Genomic DNA, 25380 nt, shown 5'->3' with positions numbered 1-25380 from the left:
TGTGTCTTTCGTTGCATTTCTGAAATCAATTGGGACACAAAAGGAAAAATATCAGTCTCCAGACACGCTGATGTGACTCACACAGACACAGGAAAGGTGCTCAGAAAACCCCACAACAGGTCCAGTCACACATCCATTTGTATCTGTTTCTGTAAGCAAACCTGCTTTTAACCTTTCCAAGTTAAGCTTCAAAATGAAATGTTAGAAATAAATATGCAAGTGGGCAATAAAGGGAACAAATAGGAAAGGCTGATCCTACTGCTGCAAAAAAACCCCAACAAAACAACAAAAAAGAGAAGAAAAAATGTTTTACAAAGAACCCCAGGCAATTCTCCACTTGATGTATAAGAAAACAACCTGAAAACTCCTTTGCTACTCCTTGTCTCTCAGTGCTGTGAGGACACAGCAGCTCCAGTTCTTGCTCCTCCTCCAGCTTCAGCTGGGACTGAATTTGCCACCTAACCCCCTGTCTGTCCTTTCTCTCCAGCCTGAGCCCAGAAGAGCCTCAGCTGCTGCCCTGGGTCCCCCTGCACTGCTGGGATGCTGTTCTGGCTCCTGGCTGATCCCAATGCTCTGATCCAGGGTTTGATTTCCTGCCAAGCAGCTTCACTTTTTAAGATGCCCTTTGTCTGCTGTGCAAACACCACCACAGCTTTCACTGGAAAAGGCCTTTTCTTGAGGAAAAACCTGCACTGGTTTCTTGAGGTATTTTGGCCATGGGATGTGCTGGCTCAAGCTCAGTCTCAGTGCTATGACCCCTATGATGGAAATTTACATCCTGCTACCTGAAAGGGCAGGAAGAAATTAAAAAGTCTCAGATTGTATAACTTGAAAAATATATCTACTTAGGTTTTGAACACAAATATCTTTTTTTTTGTTGTTCTTTATTTTGGCAATACTGAAGACCTGTCTGCAGTTTATCATTATTAATATATTGGTATTATAATGATATAATTAATTCTACACACCTTTTTGTATAATTCCTTTGACTTTGTAAATGCTGGAACAATGCTAGAACCAAAGACTCCTAAACCCAAGCTGCTGTGTGCTGAGACTATCAGAAGTGAGCAAAAAAAAAATCCCTTCTGTGCCAGTGCTTATTCAAGGTAGAGAAGATTCTGTGAGTAGAAAAACAATTAAACAATGTCTGCTTTTACCACAGTGGCTGCACTTCTAAATAAATACGAATGGTTGCAATAGCTGTTTGATTAAGTTTATCTGGAAAAGCAGCTCAGTGAGCCATTACTTCCCATCCCCAAATGGAGGGGCTGGCTCTGTGAGGTGCCACGTCCTTGTCTCTCCCAAAGTCAGCCTCTCACGTGCCCACACCCGCTGCATTCATGAAATCTCATTTTTCTTCAGTAAGTGTTGTCAAGGAAACCTTCCTTGGGGCCTTGTGATCCACAGCTCCTTTCCCAGCATCCCTCTCCCCACCACAGGGGTCAAGAGACTAATTGCACAGGAGGTCTCTGTTTGTCACTTGGTCTCTCAGGCAGCTTTGGTCACTCTGGCCACTGTGTACAATGTGCCCCATTCTCTGCTCCTCTGCTCTGTTTTCTCCCCAGAAGCTGCTGAAGCCTCTTCTGTTCCCACAGACATTACAGAGGCCTCCAACAGCAGGGCTGATACCTCGAAGTCATTTATATTTCAGAAGAAAACTGGTCATTGTGCTGGCCCTGCCAAAGGGCCCCACGGGGCAGCAGGGGAAGTCCCCATCATGGTCCCACACCAGGTCACTCCCTGCAGCTCTCCAGCAAACACAACTTTTAGGCTGCCTTGTGCCACATCCAAGGATCAGGACTTCTCCCAGCCCAGAACCATCCTGTGCAGGGCCTGGGCAGGTGTAAAACCCTCCCTGTGTTCATTACAATTTCTCTGCTGAAGCCTGGAGCATGCTGCTGTCAACCATGCCAGTGCTGAGCCCTCACCTCCTCATTCCCCCTGGCCTGGCACCTCTGAGCTCTCCCCTCCCAGCATCATTCTGTGTGTGAGCAGTGACACTCTCAGGAGTGCCACTGCTGTGACCTTGAGCCCTGAGCTTGCTGCTGCCAAAGCCTCCCAGAAACATCTGAGCTGCAAAGATATGTCATTGCTCAGTCCCACATGCCCAAATGCTGCTTAGCATTCCAGGGAAGGCACAATCCTGCTAAACAGAAGGGATGAGACTGGCACTGAGCAGTGCAGAAGGCTGTTTGTGTCTGGAGCTGAGGCTCTGGCTTCGGGGGACTGAGGTTTCCTGAGTGCATCTTAGAACCACCAGCTCTGCTCAGCTGAAGACATGGGCCATGCACAGCAATTCACAGAATCATGGGATCCTTTAGGCTGGAAAAGCCCTCTGAGATCATGGAGTCCAACTTTCCCTCAGCACTGCCAAGCCCACCGCTAACCCATGTCCCCAGGTGCCACATCTGAACATCTTTTAAATCCCCCCCCTCAAATAGTGACTCCAACACTGCCCTGGGCAGCCTGTTCCAATGCTTGACAACCCTTTTGGTGAAGAAATTGTTCCTCATATCCACTCTAAACCTTCCCTGGAACAATTTGAGGCACACGTCCAAGCAAACCTCTTAAGCGGTTTTACTCCAAGTGCTGGATTGTGCCATGGAACTGGCAAAACATCAGGAGCTGGCAGTACTTTCTCTAGCAAGGGACCAGAGCCCATGGTCCCTGCCACATGGCACATCCACAGGTGCTCTCTCCTCCTCCACAACCTTCTCAGCAGGGTGGTCAGCAAGACAAGGAATTAACTGAGGTTCTGAATGGTGCTCAGAATCCAGCTCCTGGGAAAAAGACTGCATCCTATGAGGAAAGCTTCAGGAAAATTATTGCTCTGGATTGCCCGAACTTCTCCCAAATCAGGGTCAGTCATGTCTGATGAGGCTTGTGGTCTGTACCCCTCAGAGCCTCTGGCCTGTTTGGTTTTATGGATCCCATCTCCCCTTGGGCTCTGAGCCCAGGGGAGCAGGCAGCACTGGATAAGGGAGCTGCTGCTCCCTGTGCTCCTGCCTGTGTCTCCTGAGGGAACCTCAGCTCTGCTGTGATTGCTGATTGCTGAGAGCAGCAATCAGCTAAATTAATAACCAGGTGCCTTTGTGATCCAGGCAGAAAAGCACTCTGACAGGAATGAAAAACTTGTTTTATTTGCAGCCTATGTCAATACTCCAACCTAAGTTGCCCAAACATGATTAGATTAATCTGTTGTGCCCACAATGTTCTCCCCTAAGCCCCCCCAGTGTTCTTCTCCTCCCTCAGTTTCATGGCTCAGCTTTGAGTCTCCAGCTTTGGGACAGAGAGAGGAGGCACTGGGGTGGAGGGGATGTGACTGTATTTGCAACTGACATAAAACCCAGGGAGTTTCTTCAACAAGTTCTTGATATTTTTATCACCCAGATGCTAAGGCTCCACACTCCTGGCTTTCCCTCACCTGTTGAAAACTTGCTGAGCTATCTTATCCCACCTCATGCTGCTGATCCTGGGCAAAAATCCCAGCTGCTCCCCTGAACAGCATCCTGGTGTGGCTGACAGCTTCAGCTCTGGGGGAAACCTCTCCCACCAGGAGCACAAATTTCCCTGCTGCATGAAATAATGTATATTAAATGTGTGCCATTAACTCAGCAGCCATTTCCCTCTGGAGATCTGCTAGCAGTTATGAACCCATCTAAACACTCCAAAGGCTGTGAGGCAGAGCAGTGCTGGAGATCAGCAGGAATTTAATTTTCTAATAGAGAGATTTATTCCCTACCAACGGGGCTTTATACTGTGTGATTCCTGCCTCTGCTCAGCCATGAAGGCTATCTGAAGTTTGGGCTTGTTCCCATGGAAGAGATGCAGGGAAAAAAGTGAAAATACTTGAAAATTAGCCAAGGGCTAGTTGTGTTTAGGGAATATGACCTATAACCTTTTGACCTGCTATCCTAGGCATCATCTGCTTAGCTAACAGAGAAGGGAAACCATCGACAGGGCTGGCACAGAAGGCACAAGGCTGCCCTGAAGCACTGCTTGGGCCAGCACTGCCCAGCCTGTCTTCTCCTGATGCAGCCCTCTGGAGCCTCCTGGGTGTGGGAGCAGCAGAGTGCAAAGAGCTCAGAGATCCCATGAACTCCCAAGTGTACTAGAAAGACTTCAAATTATTCAGGAGTCTGACCAAAACACTCAGTGTGTATAAAGCCCATAAGACACCAGCTGGACTCACCCAGTGCAGAAAAAAATTCTGTCTCTCTTTGCTATTTTATAGGCACTTACTGCAAACTGCAATTTTATTTCACTGCTGTTTACCCCAAAGCAGAATTGTGGCTGTAAATACACCACTGGCAGCTTCCCCAGGGGAGCAGTAACTCTTGCTTCAGGCTCAAAAAGCCAAGCTCACTTCTCCCTCTGTCCTGTCCACACACAGCCTAAGACTAAAGACTCACTGTGACCAAGAGACACTGAGACCACCCCCTGATTTTGGCTTTATGAACAGAAATGTTCACTGCTGTCCCCTGCCAGTCTAATTCATGGCTGGCACCTGCAGCACCTCCTCCAGCAGGAAGGGTCAGCTGTGGCCTGAGTGACAAAAAGGCAAAACACCTGCAGAAGGCAAAACACCTGCAGAAAGCCACCTGAAGACCTTTTTTCTCATCCAACAGAAGATGAGGGTAAGAGTGTTTTGGTGGCCATGGAGCCACCAAAACAGCCAGCAAAGCCCCACTCTCTGCACAGGTCTGTGTCACAGCAGCCCTCAGGATGCTCCCAGCCCATGGGGCAAATGGTCCCTGTGCTGCTGGACTTTTGTAGGAACCCTTGTGGGCCCGAGGTCCCTGCTCTGTCCCCTCCCAACACCCACAGCTCCCACCCCATTCCGGCCAGCTCAGCTCTCCCAGCTCCTTCCTGCACATGGCACTGGGAGCTCCAGCAGCTGATCCCCTTAATTAGGTCACAAATGGATCACGTGTAAAACACTTGCACCAGCCAGATCTTCTGGAGAAAAAACACGCAAACCCTGCAACTGGGGTAAAAGCTCGGGAGAGGAAAGATGCCAAAGCTGAAATAACTCTTCAAAACTTTCTCTGGAGGAGCCTTGCTTCAGTCTCTGCTCGACAGCTGGGCCCTGCTCCCTGACACTGGAGCTAAGTGGTAGCTTTGCTTTAATTTCCTCTTGCTTCTGCTGCAATGCCAGATTGCTTGGATATTCGTAAACAGAAGGAATTTAATGAAAATTATAATTAGAGCCCCGCGGTGCTCTTGCAGGTCGCCTTTACACTGGGCTGCCTATTTACATTACAAATCAGGCTGGTGTCACTGCAGAGTCTACAGCAAGAGAGGAGAATTCATTAAAAGGGAAGCACAGGGTGGGTGAGAAATAGGGGAGAGAGAGAAAATGATATTGTTATTATTAATAATCTAGGAAATTGGGATCTGCCACCGGCTTGCTGCAGCTTTGCTCCTCCAAGGAAAGCTCGTCCTAATCAGCCTGAAGCAGGAGGGGACACAGCACAGTCACCCAGAGACTTCCATGGCAATTACTGTACAAATGGACCCTTTCTTCATAGAGCAAGGATTTCTCACCTCACCATGACACAGAGAAGTGCTCTTAGCACCTAGCTGTCAATTTGAGGTGCTAGGAAGAGACAACGTGAAGCCAAATGGATGCAATTCCCATTATTTTGCAGTTTTCCCTTTCCACCTAACAGCAGCTCCATATGATGCTTTTTGCCCCCTGTAATGCCATGGGCAGCAGCTCCTGCTCCTGCTCCTTCCACCAAAGCCCTCCAGCACAGCTGGGGACTCTCTGTCTTCCCATCTATGCAGTGAAATTAGGAATAACAATCTCATTTTACACAGAGGATTGCTGAAGACTTGCAAGAAGCTTCTCTAACATTCCACACCAATAATTCTGCCTCAGCACTAACAGCATCTTCAGTGCCACTGTGACTTTTTGAACACCTACCTGCCTGTGGTGGCAAAAAGAGGTGGCATTTTAAGTGGGGAACTTCCCATAATGACAGTAGCACCAACCCTAACCCCTCACCTTTCCCTTCACTGTCACATTCTCAGCACAGAGAGGCAAACTCCCCCTGTTCCCATGGCTGCATCCCCCAGATGAGAAGCTGAAGGTATTTTAGGAGTTGGGCTGCAAACAGGCCAAGTGGTTTGCTTGCATTTCATCCACACTATCATCATATAAAGTGGCCCATACTGTGACAGCTGGGTTTTAATCATCACCAGTAACACTGATTTTGTGCTTTGCCAAAAAAAAAAAAAAAAAACCTCAACCAAAACACAAAAAATTGTTTATATCAGTTAAAAAAAAGGACAAAATGAAAAATTATAGTTGAAAAAACATGTAGCCATTTTTTCAGCTGAAAAATAGGTATCAGTGAAGAAATACTGACCAACTCTCCCCTAATGAATGTACCAGCAAATTTCCTGGCCTGTCATCAGAGCATGAAATAAAAAAAGAACTGGGAATGAAAATAGTATTTTGGACAAGAAAAACATTTAGCAGTTCAGCTTCTGGTTCCAGTAAAATGCTTCTGACAGGAAGAGTTTTAAATTGGAACAAACAGGAAAACAATGATTTTGTTCAAAACAGGGACTGTCAGAGGCTTTCGGGGTATTGCAGGAATTTTCCAATAACCACAATCCCCACAAAGAACTTCCCTCTAAGAACTGGATAGAAAATGAATCAATCACTATTGATTTTCATCATCTGATTGCTCCTCTGGAAGAAAATCAGTCCTACTTAAGCAATTGATTCGTTACCTTAGCAATTACAGGTAAAAACCCTGGCTTTCCTTGCCTCCTTCAAGGCATGCCAACTAGGGATATTCCAGTTTTCCAGCCATTTCAGGAGGCAGAGCCAATTTTATGTGATCAAAGATGAGTTTTGAGCTGTCACCAGCACCCTCAGAGGTGAGGAAGGCTGGGCACCTCCTGGGCTTCCTCCTCAGCTGCACCTCCTCACGAGCAGTGCAGGCTGCAGAGCAGAACCCCAGCTCTATCTTCCTCTAATAAAACCAAAAGAACAGAGACACACAAAGTGCTCAAACAGATTAAACAAGTAAATACCTAAAGAGGGAGCTGGCAAAAAAGTTTAGGTACCATGTGAGGCTGAAGATGTGCATCCCTCTTTCACGGGGGATGGAGCAGTTTGGGAACTGCAATCTGCTCTGGGCAGTCATGGGAGGGTGAGAACACAGCTCTGCTGCAAAACATAGTCTGAGTGCTGGGAATCAGGGCTCCAGGGCGGATTTTCTGGGATTCACAGCATGAGAGTGGCTTTGGGGGAAGTCACTGTGGTTTTCTCATGCCCACTGTCCCCTGCACCACTGTATTTCCTGCTAGACTTCAGAGGAGCTCAGCAAAACCAAAGATTCTCATCAGGGATTTATCAGCAATACAGAGTCCTGCTAAAAACCCACTAAGGTTTACCAAATTCTCCCACTGGCGCTGACAGCATTGACCACCTCACTTCTGGTGCTGCATGCCCTTTGTTTTTCCCCTCAGCCCAAGTGGATGATGAAATGAGAGCCGTGACGTTCACTTTGATGGAGGCAAGCTGCTGGCTCTCCAACAGGGTAAATAGGGATTCAGTGCCTTTTAAAAAGCATTATTTTTAAAGGAAAGCCCTTTTGAGTGAGGGCTAGAATGGGGTTATTTTCCACATGACCAAGCACCAAAAGGAAAGCAGCAGCCCAGTCCATACTCTTATCACCCTCCCTGAGTCACTCACTGGATAGATTTGTCACAAGGTGAAATAAGAGCAAGTCCTCAATTTATTATCATTTTCTACTTGTCCTCCTTAATGCAGTTCCTGCCAGGATGAGTTTGCTGTGGGAAAGTGGAATGAAACCAGGCCTTTCAGTTTGCTGCTAAATGGGACTGGGGGGAGGAGGCTTCCAGGGGGGAGGGAAAATCTTCCTCATTAGGAGGGGAAAATGTGCAACGCAGAGTTTTCATCAGATGCTGCCCAGCCTCCCAATTAGGGTGGTTGGGACAAACAGTGGTGTTATTATATGTAACTGTTTATCCAGTGTCACTCAGCCATTGTTTATTTTATGAGCATAATTTATCTCCTCTGTTGTGCTACCCATTTTGTTTGCATTTTCAGTCCACTCGAGTGTCTCTCTTTCATTGTACACATCTTTTGGCCTCCCACCAACCAACTCTCCAAGTTTCAAGGAGTGTCACACAATGGCCAGGCCCCTCCTGTGCTTCATTTTTTGCATGACATTTTTGTCCCCTTATTTCTGCGCTGCCCCTGCCCCTCCCCTGCTGCAGACTCACAGCTCCTCAATGGCTCATGATTTATTCAACAGCAAAGCTGAATTTCTCTTTTCCTTCTCTTTTTCCACTTTCCCCTCCTTTTGGAAACAGAGGCTGGTCAATAGATGCCACTCTGGCAGCTCTGGAGAACAAAGTTCACTTGCAGCAAATCTTTGTGATCGTGTCTCCATAGGGCAAGAGTTTGGTGACCCTGTGGGGGCTGAGTCCCAACCAGCAGCTCACCCAGGGGGCCCCCACAGACTCTTGTGTCTCCTTCAGCCATGGAAAGGGACAAAGACATGTTCTCTATTAGTTTGGGACACCAAAGCTTCATCCACACCTCTGCTTGGAGGTGTGAGATGATTCCTCATCCCTGGAACAATGACACCTTTGGTTTGCTCCTACTCCAAACTTCCCGACCATTTTTTTCTCCCCAAGTTCTCTGATCTTCTTGCTTGTGGGTCTGACTGCAAGGATTAGCTAAAATAGAAAAGTGCTAATCCCCATTATGAAAATTCAAATCCTTGCTGGTACATTAAGTAATTTCAAGGAGGTTTAATCTGGCAGGATTCGGAGGTGACTCCAGACAGTGACAACACCTGTGCATCGCCCCTTCCTCCAGCCTGGTGACCCTGCAGCAGGAAGATGCAGCACTTTCCCCCTCATTGTAGCAGAACCCAATTTCTGACGGGTTCTGATGAGCTCTCAGCCCTGGCCTGTAGCTGAACCTGATGTTTACTGTTTCATCCCCACTGAGTGTGCCAGGATTGGGATTCTGGGATTTCTGATAGAAAATCTGGACAGTGTCTCAGCACTAAACTCTGGAGCTCCATCTGAAATGCCCTTTGTTTAGAGATTGGTGGCCAAAACTGGGAGTGAGGAACTTTACATGGCCAAGGGAGGCTTCATGAGGAAAAAAAGTTGGCAGCCATAAAATCTGAGCTACATCTCAGGCAAGGAAAGCATCCTTCAGGACACTGCCCTGCCACCTCCTGTCACTGTGAGCTGCTCCAGAAATTCATCGTACTCGAAATGATTCACTCAAGTATCCATTCAGTCTCAGTTCATGGATTGCAGAGCCTTTATTGCACACCCATATATTTAGCACTGGGACAGTTCTCAGCAGTTCTAACAGCCCTGTCATCTAAGGAATAAAACAAAGAGCCATTATTCATCACAAGGGAGACACAGTCTTTATTGTCTGAAGCCATGGCAGAGTTTTTCTATCACCCTATCTATTCTTTCTCACTGTCACACAACTCAGCTTTAAGCTGTCTCAGTGGCAGCCCTGGAGGCCCAAATGTTTTGCAGCTTCTCCCAGAGAAGTGCTCAGCTAATGCTGTGTTGGACTGACCACAGGAATGACCCTGAGCTTGCAGGAACAGGAAGGGAAAGCTTTCCAGAAAAGCTTGAGGTGGACATTCATCTCTGCTAGGTCAGGGGTAAAAGGCAGGCAGGGTTATTTAAAGACTTGGGGAAGCACAGCTACAAGGAGAGATGGATGGATGTGAGTTTTGGGCACAGATTACACCCAGAAGATCTGGGTTTGGCCCTGGCTGCTGGCAGAGCTGTGCTGGCTGTAGGACACACCAAGCTGTGCACATCACCTGTCCCATGTCCCAGTTTCCCTGCAGCCCTCCCAAATAGCCTCAGGGTTTCCTTGGTGGATCTGTGTCCAGCATGCAGCTGGAGGAGCCAGCCTGGCACTCTGGATCTGGATATGAGGGGATTAATACCTTGGGACCTAAGCACCAACCACCCTCCATCCTGCTTAGCATCTGCCTGACTTGCTCTGTGCCTCTGGGAAAAGCAGGCCAGATTTGGGGCCACAAGACCCCCTCAGTGGTGCAGATGAGCCTATTAAATGCAAACAAAGCAGCACCATTCAGAGAACCAATTACATCATGGTCTCCTCAGGCTTCAGGAGCATTTGAGGCTGTGCCTGTGCCAGCACAAGGCAGGAAAAGGAGTAGAGCAGATCCCTCTGAGAAGGTGCTGTGTGGGGGCTCTCACCAGCTGTTTGCAGTAAGGCAAATTCATCCTTCCCCTGGATGTCTCTGGTAAAAATAATGAGATGGGAAACTTGGAGACCCACAATTCTAAAAAGTGTCAGACATCTGAAAAAAAAAAATTGCTCTTTCCCAGCTTTTTAATTTGTTTTAAGGTTGGCAATCACATCTCCAAGCATCCAAGCTCACTTTTCTCCACATGCTCAGACAGCAAAGGGCACAAAACAGCCTGTGAACTCCCATCACACTTCTCCCAGCACCCACTCTGCTCCCTGCTGAACAGCCAGCAATCTCCCAGGCTAATTAGCCAAACGGTATTCTGCACATATTTAGCATTTCTGAGTAATTAGGATAATCAGATTTCTCCCCTAATTCTGTACATCCACAATATAAGCAGGTGTGTTGCCTTTCCCACAATGATATCACAGAAGAGTGTTGTCTGCCAGAGCCAGGGGTGCCAGCAGCCTGGCAGAGCCCATCCCCATCTCCCACATGGAATCTGCTAACGGATTACCAGCAGCCATGGGGAACTGGGAACTGGCTTTGTGTTGGCTGAGGAATCAGTAGTTCAAATATCCATGCAAGTTATCTAAATGCACAGTCCTCAATCTGGATGTTCCCTGCACCATCCTCAGGGATCAGCTGTGGCAGGTGTTTTGTGCTGCAGCTGAACAGAAGGTGCTTGGCCCAGAACCTCTGAGGTGTTTGGCCCAGAACCTCAGACTCTTGGGAGTCTGCCCAAGACTCAGGACTCAGGCCTTGGTCATTCTCCACGAGGTGCATGAGCCCATGGACCCAGTCCTTATCTCTGTGAACCTGTGAGCTGGCAACCACTTATCTGTGGGCTGTGCCACTTCCAAGGTCTCCTGAAATCAGTGACCTTAAATGAAGGTCCAAGACAGTCAGGCCAGGCCAGCTCACACTTGTCCTGCTGAGGTGGGTCTTTGATTCAAGAGGAGATTTTCTTCTAGCCAGCTTCACGCAGTAATCCCTTCAAGGGAAGCATAAAAATTTTGGGGTTTTTTAAGTGCCCATGAATATATCCTGCTTCAAGGAGCATTCAGATGTGGTGCTTCCACCAAAGTGGGAGTTCTTAAAGGAATATCAATGATCCAGCATCTCTCAAAGAAGGAAAGGTTGCTCCCAAGCCCCACAGCATGGAGTTACATTCTCCAAGTATCTGGACCATGGCAGTATCTGCTGAGCTTCAGGTAGGGAAGAAGTTTGCTTGGAGACCTTAGGGTAGCACCCAGTGTACCCTCAACTGAGAGAAGTTTCTAACGTGCAGGAAAATTGTTGCAGTACTTTACAATAACATCCAAACTTCCTAAATATGAACAAACCTGAGCAAGGCCTGGACTTAAGATTCCTCCTGGTCTCCAAGTAGGTCAACCATGCTGGTACTGAGATTGAGCTTTGGTTACTACAGAGGTAATGTTCAGGTGGAGCTGAAGATAGACAGTGACAAACTGTTAATTGTGGGGAGCCTGTTTATCCATGATGGATGACCACAGCACTCAGAGCACGCCATGCAAGGCTACACTCAATATTTTATAAGTTGTGTGTGGGTAATAAAATGCTCCATCCCCTTCTTTAGTATCCTCTAGCTCACCTTCCTGTACAGATGAAATGGTGCTCACAGATGAACTATCCCCAGGGAACAGCACTTAGAAAATATAAATCAGCACCAAAGGCTTTAATGGGTCCAAGGCTGTTGTGAGGGTCACCACAGACACAAGAGAGGTCCCTGGTCCCCTGAGAGGTGTCACAGGAGGCATCTTCCCAGGTTTTGTATATTTGTTGTAGCTGTGTATTCATCTGAGCACCTGAATCCATTTTTTTGTACAGTCTTAGGACTTCAGGAGAAATAGAACTGAACTATCCCCAGTACTGTTCAATTCTTGATCTTTCCTCTTAGCCCAGGTGACCAGCTGGCCAAGTGCTCACCAAGGAAGGACAGAGTGTGTCCTGTATCATTCTGACCTCAGGTCAGTGATGTCCCAGGTCACAGGAGTGGCACAATGACAGAGCACAGCATATTCAGCCCTCCCACCCCACTGCTGGGCACTGGGATAGCTCTGCTGCTGAAACAGGGGCAGCCTGTGCTCCCACACTCCCACACCCCTGGGCACACATCTGTGTGCTTGCTCCACCACGAGGATCCTGGTTTTCTTAAGTTTTGAGCAGTGGACTGAAAAAATGGAAGGTTAAAAAAAAAAAAAGGAAAGAGGGAAGAAAGGAGATATTTTGCTGGCCAGAGAGAGCCTGGAGAGCAGGTGGGAAGCTGCCTGCAGGGCTGGCCAGGAGCTGAGAGGTGGCAAAGGAAGCTGGCACAGCAAGTCCTGACGTCTGCCCGCCTCGAGCAGGTGATGAAGACAAGCTGTTGCCTCAATTCCCACAGTATATTTTCATTAGGCCCAGGCAGATGGCAGCTGAGGTCACTGCTTCCACACCATCATCCTTTCAGCCCAAAGGTGTCAGGGAATCTGACATCTCAATTACTAAACCTGGAATCACCCAAGCAGCACCTGATGGATGATGGGGGAAAGGGGATCAGAAAAGCTGCACTCCTGATTTCCATGAATTTGAGAGAAAATCTGGGACGTGCACTTCCCTGATAAACAACATACTTGTGTCCAACGTTCTGACACAAAAGCAGCTGTGCTAAGAACGAGCCACAGACACCAGGAAAATGGCAATTGAGCCCTTGTGGAAAATAGACCAAAAAGCACCCCTTGGAAAAGACATTTGATGTTAATGAGCTACAGCAAAGTCAAGGGAGGAGATATTGATCTTGCCCCAGCAGAGATCTGCTGCTCGCTCCTCCATAGTCTGTGAAGCCTCAGAACACAGAGCAAAGTAAAACTTCCGTTCTTCACAAGGACTCTCAGATGTAGGGCCAGGGCTTGGCTGAGGCAGGAGGAGCCAGAGCAACATCACCATTGACTTTTCTGTGCTCAAGGTGAGACACAGTTCTGACACACTGGAGAGAAGCAGCAACTCTGCTGAAGCATTGTCTCAGAGATTTCTGCCAGATATTTCAATCATTTCAGTTCTTCTGCTCCCTATTATTACCACCTACTCTCCTATTATTACTTTACTACTACTGATTTGTAACTTTTTACTCCTGTTAATCCATACTTTTGTAATCCCTACTATTATTCCTGGCAAGAGGAAGGTGAAATGAGATTCTGACTCTTACCAAAGATCAATAAGTGAACAAGGCAGAAGTTGTTTATTCTTAGTCTGAAATCTCATGAACTTTAAGGTAATATTATGACTCTGGAATGATTATAAAATATCTCAGATTCCAATTTCCACAGGGCGTTTATTCACTGAATTTCCTTCTGCAACAAAAATACCCCAAACCACTGGGAGCAGATGAGTCACTGCAGCAATGCACCACCCTGAGAAACACCCAAACCTGTGCTTTCCCTTTGAGGATTTTTCTCCTTAAATCCCACCATGAGCTGGGTTTGGGGGACACATGATGACGTCAGAGATATTTGAAAGGTGAGAACATCCAGGGTGCACAACCGCAATGAAAAAAAGAAACAACAACAAAACAACTTCTTTTTTGGGGAGACTCTGCAACTTTTCAGAAGTGTTTTCAAGCTTCTGTAAAAGTTGAAAATATTTGGGGTTTGGCACAATGAACACCCCCATCATCTTCAGCAAACATTGCAAAATGCCAAAGTATTTTCTTCCTTTTTTGTCCAGAAATGTCATTTTTTCCCTCCTCGTGTTCTTTAGACAGGGAAGCGGTGAAGAATTGCTGCTTTTGAGACAAAAGTTTCCACTTGGTTAAAAACTCTCTTTCTACCAAACTGCAACACAGAGACACAACCTGTGCAGTTGGCTGTGCTCATCACATGTACTGTGGGAGAGTGGGGACAAAGGGAACATTAAATCACAAATTATCCCTGGTTTTGGGGGGTGTTTAAACAAGAAAGAAAGGTTTAGCTCTACTGACCTCAGACCCAACGTTTTGTTAATGGGAAAGGCAATGCTACAGCTGGGGCACTTACTGCTCACTGGATAATATGCATTTTCTTAAGTGCTCAAAAAGCAATGGGCTAGTCCAGGGTTTTCCTGGAGGAAAAGAGATCACAATCTGGCCTTTGTTATCCAGTTTGTTCTCCAAGAGTTCATACTTGAGGGCCCCTGGAGCGGATTCTTGGAAGGGCTCCACTTTGCACCCCAGCCAAAATGATCCGAGTTTCCATATATTATTAGCACACAATGGAGCAACGTCAGCTCCCTTAACCCCACACCAGCCAGAGGGAGAGGGTCCCCATCAGGGAAAACCAGCTCCTTCTCTTCTTCTACTGAGAGGAAAAGGGGAAGCCAAAGGAGCAGAGAGTGACCGGGAAAAATCAGAGTGGTCCACAAAGTCACTGTGTCAGCTGAAATAAAACCCCAGTTCTCCAAGGAGAGTTGACTTCAACACCACCCTGCCCTCAGCTGCTTTTTTGGCTTGGCTTTGGCCAAATTTCATTCCTGGTCTGAGTGGGTTTGGTTAGAGGACACAGTTCCTGTGAGTCATCTGCAATCTCCAGCACCACCATAGGAAAGGAGGATGTGGGGAGCCAGGAGACCTGGGCACATCTGAAACACAGACCCCAAACTGCTCCTCCCTTGTTCTTCCCTTGGGCTGCAGTGTACTGACTCCAGCTGCTCAGGAAAAATGGGGGAAGAAAAGAAAAATCTCATGCAAAAATTCAATTTTTTGTCAGAAAAGCTCCACCACTCCAAAATTAAAAATGTTTGCCAGCACAGCAAACATTTGCCAGCACATTTTTGACTTTTCGCCAAAATATTCTGGCCAAAACTTGGGAGAAAAAGTCAGGATTGTCTATGGAAAGCAGATACTTCTCATGAAAATATTCATTTAGTCAAATCCCCAGGTTTCTACTGAAAGTCAGCTTCAGTGGAAAATGCTGACGAGCTCTATTATTGGCACAGCTTTAATTTTCCTTTGTCTGCAGCAGACATGGAGAAGACAGCATCTGTCAAATGCAGTCTTTAGTCTTACGTTATTATTTAGCCTGGAATATTGTTCAAGGACTTCAGGATAGGTTTGAGCCATCACAGAGCTGGGTGCTGTGCACATCCACCTAAGATGGCCTTTTCCCTGGAGGGGTTAGGATTTAAGCACAAGCCATGGAGAAGATAAACAGCTGGGGAGAGCACAAGGTAATTTTGGAGGGGTCCTGAGCAGCGTGATGAGCCAAGGGATGCTGTGCTTCCCCTTGCACCTGCTCTTCCCCCCAAGGCTTTGTGCTCAGCCACATGGCAGCTGTGCAGGCTCACAGCTCCCTCAGGGCAGCTTGACTCTGCCCTGGCTCCAGAGGCAGCTGCAGAGGAGGGGAGAGACAAGTCCTGCTCTCCTCTCCCAACCTCCAGCCCAAATGATCCCTGGGGTGGAGAGGAGAAGCAGAGCAAGTGATTTTGACAGCCCCCAGACACTGCAATCCTTCTCCTCCTCACCCTGGAGAGGGACATGCTGTGCCACCCTCCCCCTTGCAGCCCACGTGTGCTGAGGGATCGAGTCAGACAATTGGGATCACAGAATCCAAGTTTAGGCTGGAAGGGACCTTAGATCATCTCATTCCACCCCCTGCCAGGGCAGGGACACCTTCCACTGTTCCAGGCTGCTCCAAGGTCCATCCAACCTGGCCTTGGACACTTCCAGGGACCAGGCAGCCACAGATTCTCAGGGGCTCACTACCCTCAAAGGAAAGAATTTCTTCCCAAAATCCAATCTAAACCTACTCTCTTTCACTTTAAAGCTATTCCCCCCTGTCCTATCACCACATGCCCTTGTAAAAAATCCTTCTATTCCAACTATTTTAACTCACACTTCATTTGTGCCCAGATCTAGCCTTTCCAGGGCATCCCACTGCCAGTCTGCCACACTCCCCTTCTGCCCTCACTCCTCACGTGCCCTGCATCATTTTACGCCTCAATCAAACCAATACAACCACTTCAAGAGTAGCTAGAGAAGGATCTGTGCTGGTTTCAAACAGCTTCCAGAACTGGTTACCCTCTTCTGTAAGAGATTAAAAAGGAACCGCTAAGAAAGGAGCAAGGCAGAAAGAGTGCATGAGGAAATAAATAAGTAAGTAAGTAAATAAATAAATAAATAAATGTATATAGTTACTTTTGGTTAGTCTCCATGTGCAGTCCCGTCCCAGGGTGCCTTGTTCTGTGCTCATTTGAAGTATTAGTCACTTTTTCCATTAGAAGCTGTTATTCTAGGGGGATTTATAATGTATCTGTAAAATTGTCTCCAGGCTTTGCTTGGCATCTGAGCTCTCAATCCATGGACAGAATGTAAAGAAACTACAGTTGTTTGATTTATAGGGACAGGGCACAGGGAGCCAGGGAATTTTTCCATGCTCAGTGGAAATAAATTCACATAGTGCCTCCGGTGCACAGGCACTTACAGCTCCAGAAAATTCACCAGTTGGGTGCAATCTCACACTGGCCAAGAGGAAAGCAACAAATCAATGATTATTTAATATCTTCCTGCCTGAGACCCAGCCCTGGTCGGTGGCTCCCCACCAGGACCCACCCAGCCCACTGGTGGGTGTGACAGCCTCATTCCACTCGGGTTCAGAAATCCTGCCCTTGGCAAACCCTTTTCAGTTCTAATTCCTACACAAGGCATTTCTTAACCCACTACAGAGGCTCCCTGACAGAGAACCTCATGATTTTTTCCTGGGGAGGCCTATGGCTCATTTAAACTTTGTTCTTGTTTCTTAATATACATCTGCCCAAGGGTTGGGAGGGATGATGAAGGGCTAATGGTTTGCCGTAGGCGACAACAGCTCCTGGATGGCAGAGGTGTTTGGGCAAAGTGAGAATGGGGAGGGGGAAACCCCTTTGGAAAACACAAACCCTGGAAAAAAACCCCAACACTTTGCTGATGGTCCTCCTCTGTGCCATCCATGGCTGAGAAGATGTTTTGCAGGGTAGCCCTGACCCGGACCAACTTTCACTCAAACTGCTGCTGGAGGTAGGGCTGGACTGGGAAAAAGGGAAGGATTGGGGACAGGGATGCACACCAGGACAGAGGGAGGGAGAGCCAGAACCTTCTTGCAGCTAGCTTCCCTGCAGCACCGCTCAGCAAAGCACTGAGCCTAATGTGGACGCTTCAAGGAAACAATAATCTAAAATTGGAGCACGGCAAATTATTTATTCAAACTACAGCCTTCCCTCCCCCCTTGATTAGCAAACCGCTGGGGAGTCAGCCCTGATTTTCTTCAGACAGATGCAAACGCTCTCCTCCTCTCCCTGTGCCACAAGGCTCAGCCCGTGGGGGGCTGAGGAGCTCGTTGGTATTCGCATTGTGTAGCAGCTCCTTCAATTCACACGTTGTTCTGCTCTCCGGCTGGAGCACAAACTTTTTCTTTGGGAGCACACACTGCAAATGATGAATTTGTTTGTTTTCTGCCTTTTTTTTTTTCTTTTTTTTTCCCAGGGAAACATTTAGACTGCAGTGTACAAACACTTCCCCGCACGCTCACTCAACTACTTGCACCTAATAATAAAACAATCTATATGAAGCATTGCAACTCAGAGCCCCTGAGTCAAGTTTTTTGGGCGGCTGTTCATGTTTCCATTCATCATTTATATAAAAACCCCTGTGAAGCTTTGAGGAACAGACACCAGAATATGTAACAGATCTCAGGGGTGTGCTGCAGAACTGAAGTGGGAGATCTCAGCACCAAAATCCTCTCCCCACTTAACTCAGAGGAAAAATGTCCACACAAGAGCCAGAATTTCACCCCTGGGACTTCAGCAGTGGGAGACCCAGAGCTTGGCAACAAACATGGAAGGCTGTGAAGGGTTCAAAGTATCAAATGAAGCTGAGCAGCGACGTGAGATGAACAAAGGAAGTTCACGTCGTTATAATTTATTGATGATCTTGGCCTGATTGCTTCAGTGTTTTGTCTTAGCAGAGCCCACCCTGGGCAGCAGCAAGTCCTGCACATCACTTGGCTGTGCGGATGTGGAAGTGATGTGATGATTTACAGACAAAGTTTGCTCAATTAAATAAGAAAGTAAATAACAAAGCACCACGCTGGATCTCACCCTCACCCAAGCTCTTGCTGGGAACTGGCCAGGATCTCCTGACCTCACCCCCACCACAGCACAGCTCCAGAAATTCCCTCACCATAGTTCACATTTTTCCAGCTCTACCAATTCACCCAGCAAGTGCCATGGGAAATCTCTACAGCTTGAGGCATCCAAACTTGCTTAAGAATGAGCCAAACTGATTCTTTTCTTCAAGGAGGAGGGTCTTAAGGAAAATAAAATGCTGGGGGTTCTTTGTCCCCGTATCTTGGATACAAGAAAACTCCCACGCTTGTCAGAAATCAGAACAGCACCAGCAGTTCATGGCTTTTTCTTTTTCTCATTCCCTCCCATTTTTTCTCCCAGTGTGTGAGTGTGTGCTTAGAGCAGGATGACATAGTGATAGGTTTAAGAGACAGTGAGTGCTGAGACACCAATTTCTAATGTAATACAGGGTGCAGCTTCTTTCTTGTGTCATCACGGGTGAAAAATCAAAAGAAATAATCCAGGACACTAAATACACTCCCCAGCCATTCAACTCACTCATAAATATGCTGAGCAAGATGCTTTGTGCAAGAAAACCCCATCACTTCTATTCTGTATTTTGTTTAACTATGAGTCAAATCCTCCACACTCGTCTTCGGATTGTGCCAGTCTGGTTCACAGGGGTGCATTCCCACCCTCTTCCCTTTCAATTTTAGGCTGTTGGGTATAATTTCAAAACTAGCATGTTCCCAGTTCTCCTTTCCCACCTTCAGTCCCTTGTCTGCTCCCTGACTCTTTGGAGGAAAAGAAACGTTGTCACAGCACCCAACTCCAAAACAAAGAGTTTTAAATAAACTCACTCCTTGGCACCAGCAAACTATTCAAAAGAACTTCGCAGGAAGCCTGCCCTTTCCTGCGCGCTTCTAACTCTCCAAAATAAAGCAAATTTGGGACACGGCAATGAAATTAAAACCCTAGATGCTGTCATTTCCTTTTTAAGGCTGGAGGAGCCCTGGAGCCCATTAGCTATTGACAAGAAGGGGACCCTCCAGATCCTGGCTGGATGCGCAGACACTCAGGGAACAACCAGACCTTTGTTTATCATCTATGCAGATGTCATATGGACCAGGAACCAGCACCCGCCAAGGACCGACCCGTGCCCATCAGGGACTGCACTCTCTGCACACTGAGAAGTTTATTCCTACATAAATACATTCGTAATAATAGGCACATTCTATCTAAAACCTCCACTTCATCCCGAGGAGGTCTGAAATAATTCCTTCCAAGCCAGCACAAACCCCAGCAGGGTGGGATGCGGGCGGCCAGGGTGAGATGCGGGTGGACCTCTCCGTGAAAGAGGCTGAAGGTACCGGTGGGTTTGTGCACGTACGAAGTTTAGTTTGGTTTGCAACACCGCCACCGAGCCGCCGGGGCTCCTCTCAAAGAGTAATTTTCTTCTTTTTTCAGTAGTATTTTATAAGCACAAACTTATTAATTGAAAACTACTTATTTTCCCCCTCATTTTGCTCTTTTTGAGTTAAGCACGGGTAAATCCCCCCGGCACAACACAGCGTCCCCAGAGCGCAGCCCACATCCCTCCACCTTGCAGCTCCGAGCCGAAGTTGCGGAGGAGCGCAGCCCTGCCCGGGGCAGCGGGCACCGAGGCGCTTTTGTTCGCGGCCCCGTCCCGGCGAGCCGGACCCGCAGGTCCCCGCCGGCTCCCCCCGATGCCGAGCGCCTCTACTCACCAGCTGCAAAGTGCAGAGGAAGATGAGGGTGCAGCGGCCGGTGCAGCATCCCATGGTCCCCGAGCAGCGGGGGCAGCGCAGGGGCAGCCCGGTGGCCGCGGCCCCGCCGCCGCCCTGGGGCTCCGCTCCGCAGCCGCGGGGAGCGAGGCGGGCGCGGAGGTCGCTCGGTGTCGCTCGCTCGGTGCCGGCTGCCGGAGCCCCTCCGGGAGCCGGGGAGGAGGCGAGTGGGGCCACAGCTTAAAAGGGCAACGCTCCGGCGGCGCTGCCGTCCCGCAGGCTGGGCGGGCTGGCGGGGCGGGGGCTGCCGCCAACGCCGGGATGCGCCCCCCGGGCCCCCGCAGGCGCGCTGGGATGCTCCGGCCCCGGCCCCGGCCCCGGCCCTCCCCCGGGAGGCGGGGGAAGCCCTGATTCCCCGGACAGGGCAGCTCCTCGTTTTTCCTGTGGCCGGACGCAGCAGTGACCGGTCTGTGCTGGGGTATAGGGCTGTGCTGGCCAGGTGTGCGTGCAGGACGCACGGTCTGTGGAGCTCCACTCCTCTTTCCACATATGCTCCCCCGTGCAGGTGCTGGCATGTTCACCCTGAACATTATGAAGCCCCAAACTAACCTAAAATGCAATGGTTTTTCTCATAAAATTTGTCAGAGAGGATGCACATGGAAAACAAACTTCTAAAGGGCGATAAGACACGGGATTCTTTAAAGTGAACGTTTATGGATATTTTACAGTGTGCCCAGGTTTGAGAAGGAATCCCAGCTGACTGGGAGCAGAGGGATGTAGGTGGCATCGTTCTACTTCCAAAAATGCTTCTATCTGAGCACCTTGTATGCACCACTTGCTGTACCCTGCAGCTGTAGGAAAGCAAGTCAGTCGACTTTAATTGTGAACAGCAGAGCAAACCCACAAGCACACAACCTTTACTTTACACAACTCCTTTACGTGCCCGAGTCCTCCCCACTGCCTCCGCTGCTGAAGGAGAAGCAGGATCCAGAAGCCACGACTCATGCCAGCCTGCCCTGTGCACGCACTTCACTTGTGGCCGGCCTGAGGAGCAGGTCACACACCACACACTGTGATTGGGACAGACCTGCTGCTAAGCTCAGCACAACACGATAAGAAGCTTTGGGAGAGCCTCATCTGGTGACAAGGTCGTCTCTTTGCAATCTCCGGTGGCTCCAGCGTCTGCACAACAGTTTGTTCTGTCGCCTCTGGCTGTCCCTTCTTCCTCTGAAGCAAGTCAGGGTTTCATTTCTGCCTCCCAAGTAGGGTGTGACTCTGCACCAGCAGTGATCAGCTCCACTTTCAGTTTAAATAAGCACAGCCCGCTGCTCCGTGCAGTGGGGTGAGAAGGAGGTGGCAGCTGAAATCGTAGCAGCTGTGTCATTTCACTCGAGGAAAGCACTGCCTGCCTATATTCAAAGGAAGCAGGATTGGTCCTCAAGTGCTAGGAGTGTTTAAAACCTTATATTAACAACATTATTGTTATTCACATCAGCCACAGGGAGAAACAGAACAAACAAACAAACCGAGTCTGAATACCTGAGATTAGAAGGCAGACTCTGAATTGATCACAAATCCTTCTGGTTTTAAATGGTAAAATATATTGATTATCTGACCTGTGCACTGTGCATAACCAAGGCATCAAGTAATGCAGTCAGGTACAATAAAACACATTTTATTATAGGTGAAAGGAAAACACCCAGAGAAGAAACACCCTGAGAAGAAGCCAGTTTATTTCACTCAGAAAACTATGGACTGGGGAAGCTTTGGAAGTATTCATATTCCCCAGAAAATGGATTTTGAATGGAAAAAGCAATGGAGCAAAGATCAGTTTATTTTTTCATGAATGCAGATAAAACATTCCCTACAAACTGCACAGGGAGGTCTCACTCTTCACTGTAGGGTCAGGCAGCTGACATCAGAACTAGAACAGGAGCTCAAGCTGGCCAAAAGCGGCCTGGGGTTAGGCTGGACTTGTTATGTGCTCTGGAAACTGCTGGGAACAGCAGGGGAAAGCTGGGATACAGCCATGCAGGTTAGAACCTGGCTTTTGTGCCAATTCTTAAGGTTTTCTGCATCTCTTGTTCCACCTCCTGCTTCTAAAAACCTCCTGTAGGCATTGCTATTTTCCAGCTCAGTTGTACTGCAAAGGAGACACAGTGTGAAACAGCAAAAGGTATTGCTGCTGAAGGGCTAATCTTGACAGAAATAGGATTTTTTCCACCTGCATTTTTATCTTGATAAGCTCTGCAGAAAGCAAGCATGGCTTGGCTAGGACTCCACATGCATGTGAAGGAAAAGACAGACTTTCCTCAGCTTTTTAATAAGGGTGAGGCCACAGGAATAACCCAAACTGTATTTCAAAGAGAGACTTAAACTCCCAGAGCCTGATGTTACAATCTTCATTCATATGATTTCTTACCTGTGTATCTGACCATCTGAATTGCTGCACGAGTGCTGCAGGACCATGCATCTACCTTGAAAGTTTAATTCATAAAACCAACTGCAACTTTAATTTAGCAAAAAAAGAAAGAAAACCAAAATTGCTCAGTATCCTGAATATTTTATTTCCTGAAGTAAGAGCCCTCAGTGAGAAGTACACATTTCACTCATCCACCCTTTTGGTGGATGAAATGTTGCTTCAGGAGTCCAGTCTGAATGTTAAGAAGGATTTTTCCTGATTAAGAGGTTCTGGATGGGGTGTGAGTGATTCTTAGCAGGGATATTGGTGTACAGGGATATGTCTACACAGAGCAGGGCAATCACAGGCAGCTGCTACCCCCACCATGAGGAAAGGACCAAGGACAAAGAATTGGTCAAGCAGTCATTACAGCAGCCCTCTCCAAATGCCAGGCCACAGGGATGTTAGAGATATCCTGGTTGTTTCTTCTACCCTCCTTTAATTCCTGAGGATGTGCCTGTATTTCAAGAATCTGATGCACATCCTGACTTCATGGAGGGAATGGAATCCTTCCATGGGATGGGAAACATCCTCAAGTTCAAATGATGCCCCAAAAGTTGAATAGACATGGTTTGAATCAGGAAGCTCTTCCCATCCAAATGTATTGTTGCATGGATCCAGCTGCATTGCCAGGGGTGATTAACCTTAGATAGTGGGACCTTGTTATCACCTGTCTGATTCCATCCAAATTTCTGGGAGAAGTCACAGGTTTACTTTAGAAGAGATGAAGAAGTGAAGTTAGCACACTTGAAACAAAGCAGCAGTACCTTACCACAGCTTGTTATCTCTAATACCTGCAGCCTACTCACTCTGACAGATCAAGAGGAGCAGTAGAGGCTAAAAGTATTAGCTGGGGACGTGTCTCTTCACAGCCAAAGCCTGTAATTGTCACAGCTGCTGAAGGCTGGAGATGATCTTACATCCCATGGTACCATGGGGTGCATTATTCCACCCAGTTCATTTCCATCCTCCTCCTCTCCATTTTAATAATGTCAGCCTGTTCATGCTGCCTTTGCAGATGTCTGATCAAACACAGAGGTGTCAGAGTGTTCCAACCTTTCCATCCACACCCCAAAGGCAAAGCCTGCCTGTCCCAGAGCTAATCCGCCAGCCCACTCCCCTGCTCCAGGGCACACAGCAGCCTTCCCAAGGTGGCATGTCACATCCTATTCCTGTGTCACAAGCAGAAGTAAGCCATACTGCCAGTGGCCTGAGTGATGGCAGCTCAGCACTGCACACAGCAGGATTTCCTGCAGACACATCCAAAATGATCACTGGCAAGTCTGCACATGCAAGGTGGGTGAGCTGTGAAGTTTCCTGCCACAGGACACTGTGGAAGTTTAAAATGTACAATTGAATCAGGATAAATCACCTTGCTGCATGGGAGAAGGAAAGGGCTCTCTCCTGTCTCCTCAAGACTAACGTTGGATGCAGGGAGAGGATCTAACTGCAGGTGACTCAAGGTTGCCTCCAGTCACCTTGGGCAGCCAGCTCTGGCTGTAAAAACTGAACTCTGTGATGTGTCCCACGTGTCTTATTGAAGACTTTCAGCATAGAGAAAGATTACTGAACCAACTAGATAGTATGAAAAAAAAGACAAGAACTCTTGACCTTCTAATTATAAATTTGTAATTTTTCAAACCTGCCATTACCCTGGCTAATAACTGCTGCTCTGGGACTGAAGCCAGTTGAAACCAAGACTGTCACAGTGGAAGACCCAAGAGAGGTGGCAATAGCCCAGATATGTCCTTCTTCTCTCCAGAGGGACCAGAGAGGCAGAGAAGCCAAAACTGAGCAGCACCACAGTGGCACACCCACAGCAGGCCATGGCACACTCATCTTCCCCTCCTTTTGCAGCCTGCAGAATTAATTGCTAGGGAAAACAGCCTGGTGACAGCAAAGCACAATGTTTCAGAAATTGTTCTCATCACTGCACAAGAAAGGAAAAATTCTCAATGACTTCTACGCTTTGAAATGGTTTCCCTGCAGCCCAGGGCGATCTGTAAAATTCATCAGAACTGGTATGTGAAATCTGTCACTTTCTCTCTGATCCCTGTGAAGTCTCCAGTGTTGGGGGGAGGCAGCTCCTAATCAGGGCTTTTTGGCATTTTTTACACCACCATCGTCTGCATTCCACATTTGTAATTCTCTAATATTAACTTGCTGAGCTGCACAACAAATTCTCATCACTCTTTGATGAGCAGGTGGAGGATGGCAGAGGTAGAAGGCAGATTCACCAAGTTCTCTGGTATATGAGAGCAAGGGGAACAATTTGTCCATATCTGCCTGATGCAGCTGCCTTGTTTGTGAGATCAAGGCCTGTATGAGGGAAACCTGACTGGCATGGCTCTTCCCCTGGATCAAACACAATAGCAGCACCCATTTGGAGTCAAGTTTAAGTTCACACCTTCACAGATTTGCTAATGTGGTAATTCTGCCATAACATCCCACAAACATCTTCTCACAGCCTTCTTTTCTCTATTTCTGCATGGCTATAAAGGCAAAACATTGAGACAGATTCAACCTGGAGGCTGCCAGCATATTTGTTAGTCTGAGGGAGTGCTTTGTGCCACAGACCACCTCATCCAAGCCCCAGCACTGAAACTGCCCACCTGTCTTATTGGTCTGGAGACCAAAAACATGTAACAGCTACTGAACTTGAGAAAGGCTGTTCAAACTAGTGCTGTAGTAGCTGTGGGGATGGCATGTGCAGGGATAGGACCCAGGGAACAGCACGGAGTTGTGTTAGGAGAGGTTTAGGTTGGATATTTGGAACAGGTTCTGCCCCCAGAGAGTGGCTAGGCATCGGAACAGCACCCCAGGGAAGTGGTCTTGCCTCCCAGACTGGCAG

At 47.8% G+C, this 25380-nt stretch overlaps 1 protein-coding gene across 2 annotated transcripts in view; it reads right to left on the bottom strand.

Annotated features, from left to right (window-relative positions):
- Nucleotides 1–20322, bottom strand: part of NKAIN4 (sodium/potassium transporting ATPase interacting 4) — a 50244-nt gene extending 29922 nt beyond the window's left edge. Inside the window, exon 1 of one of the 2 annotated variants that reach the window (XM_059862733.1) lies at nucleotides 20072–20322. In XM_059862733.1, the coding sequence (XP_059718716.1) occupies nucleotides 20072–20125 (54 nt within the window). In that variant the 5' untranslated portion in view covers nucleotides 20126–20322. The remainder of the gene's footprint in view (nucleotides 1–20071) is intronic. The other variant, XM_059862732.1, reaches the window with a different exon arrangement.
- Between the last annotated feature and the right edge of the window lie 5058 nt (nucleotides 20323–25380).

The sequence above is a fragment of the Haemorhous mexicanus genome, chromosome 18 (assembly GCF_027477595.1).
Source record: "Haemorhous mexicanus isolate bHaeMex1 chromosome 18, bHaeMex1.pri, whole genome shotgun sequence".
Lineage (NCBI taxonomy): Eukaryota > Metazoa > Chordata > Aves > Passeriformes > Fringillidae > Haemorhous > Haemorhous mexicanus.
Note: the sequence above shows the minus strand (reverse complement) of the source record. Positions and strands in the feature narration are given on the sequence as shown.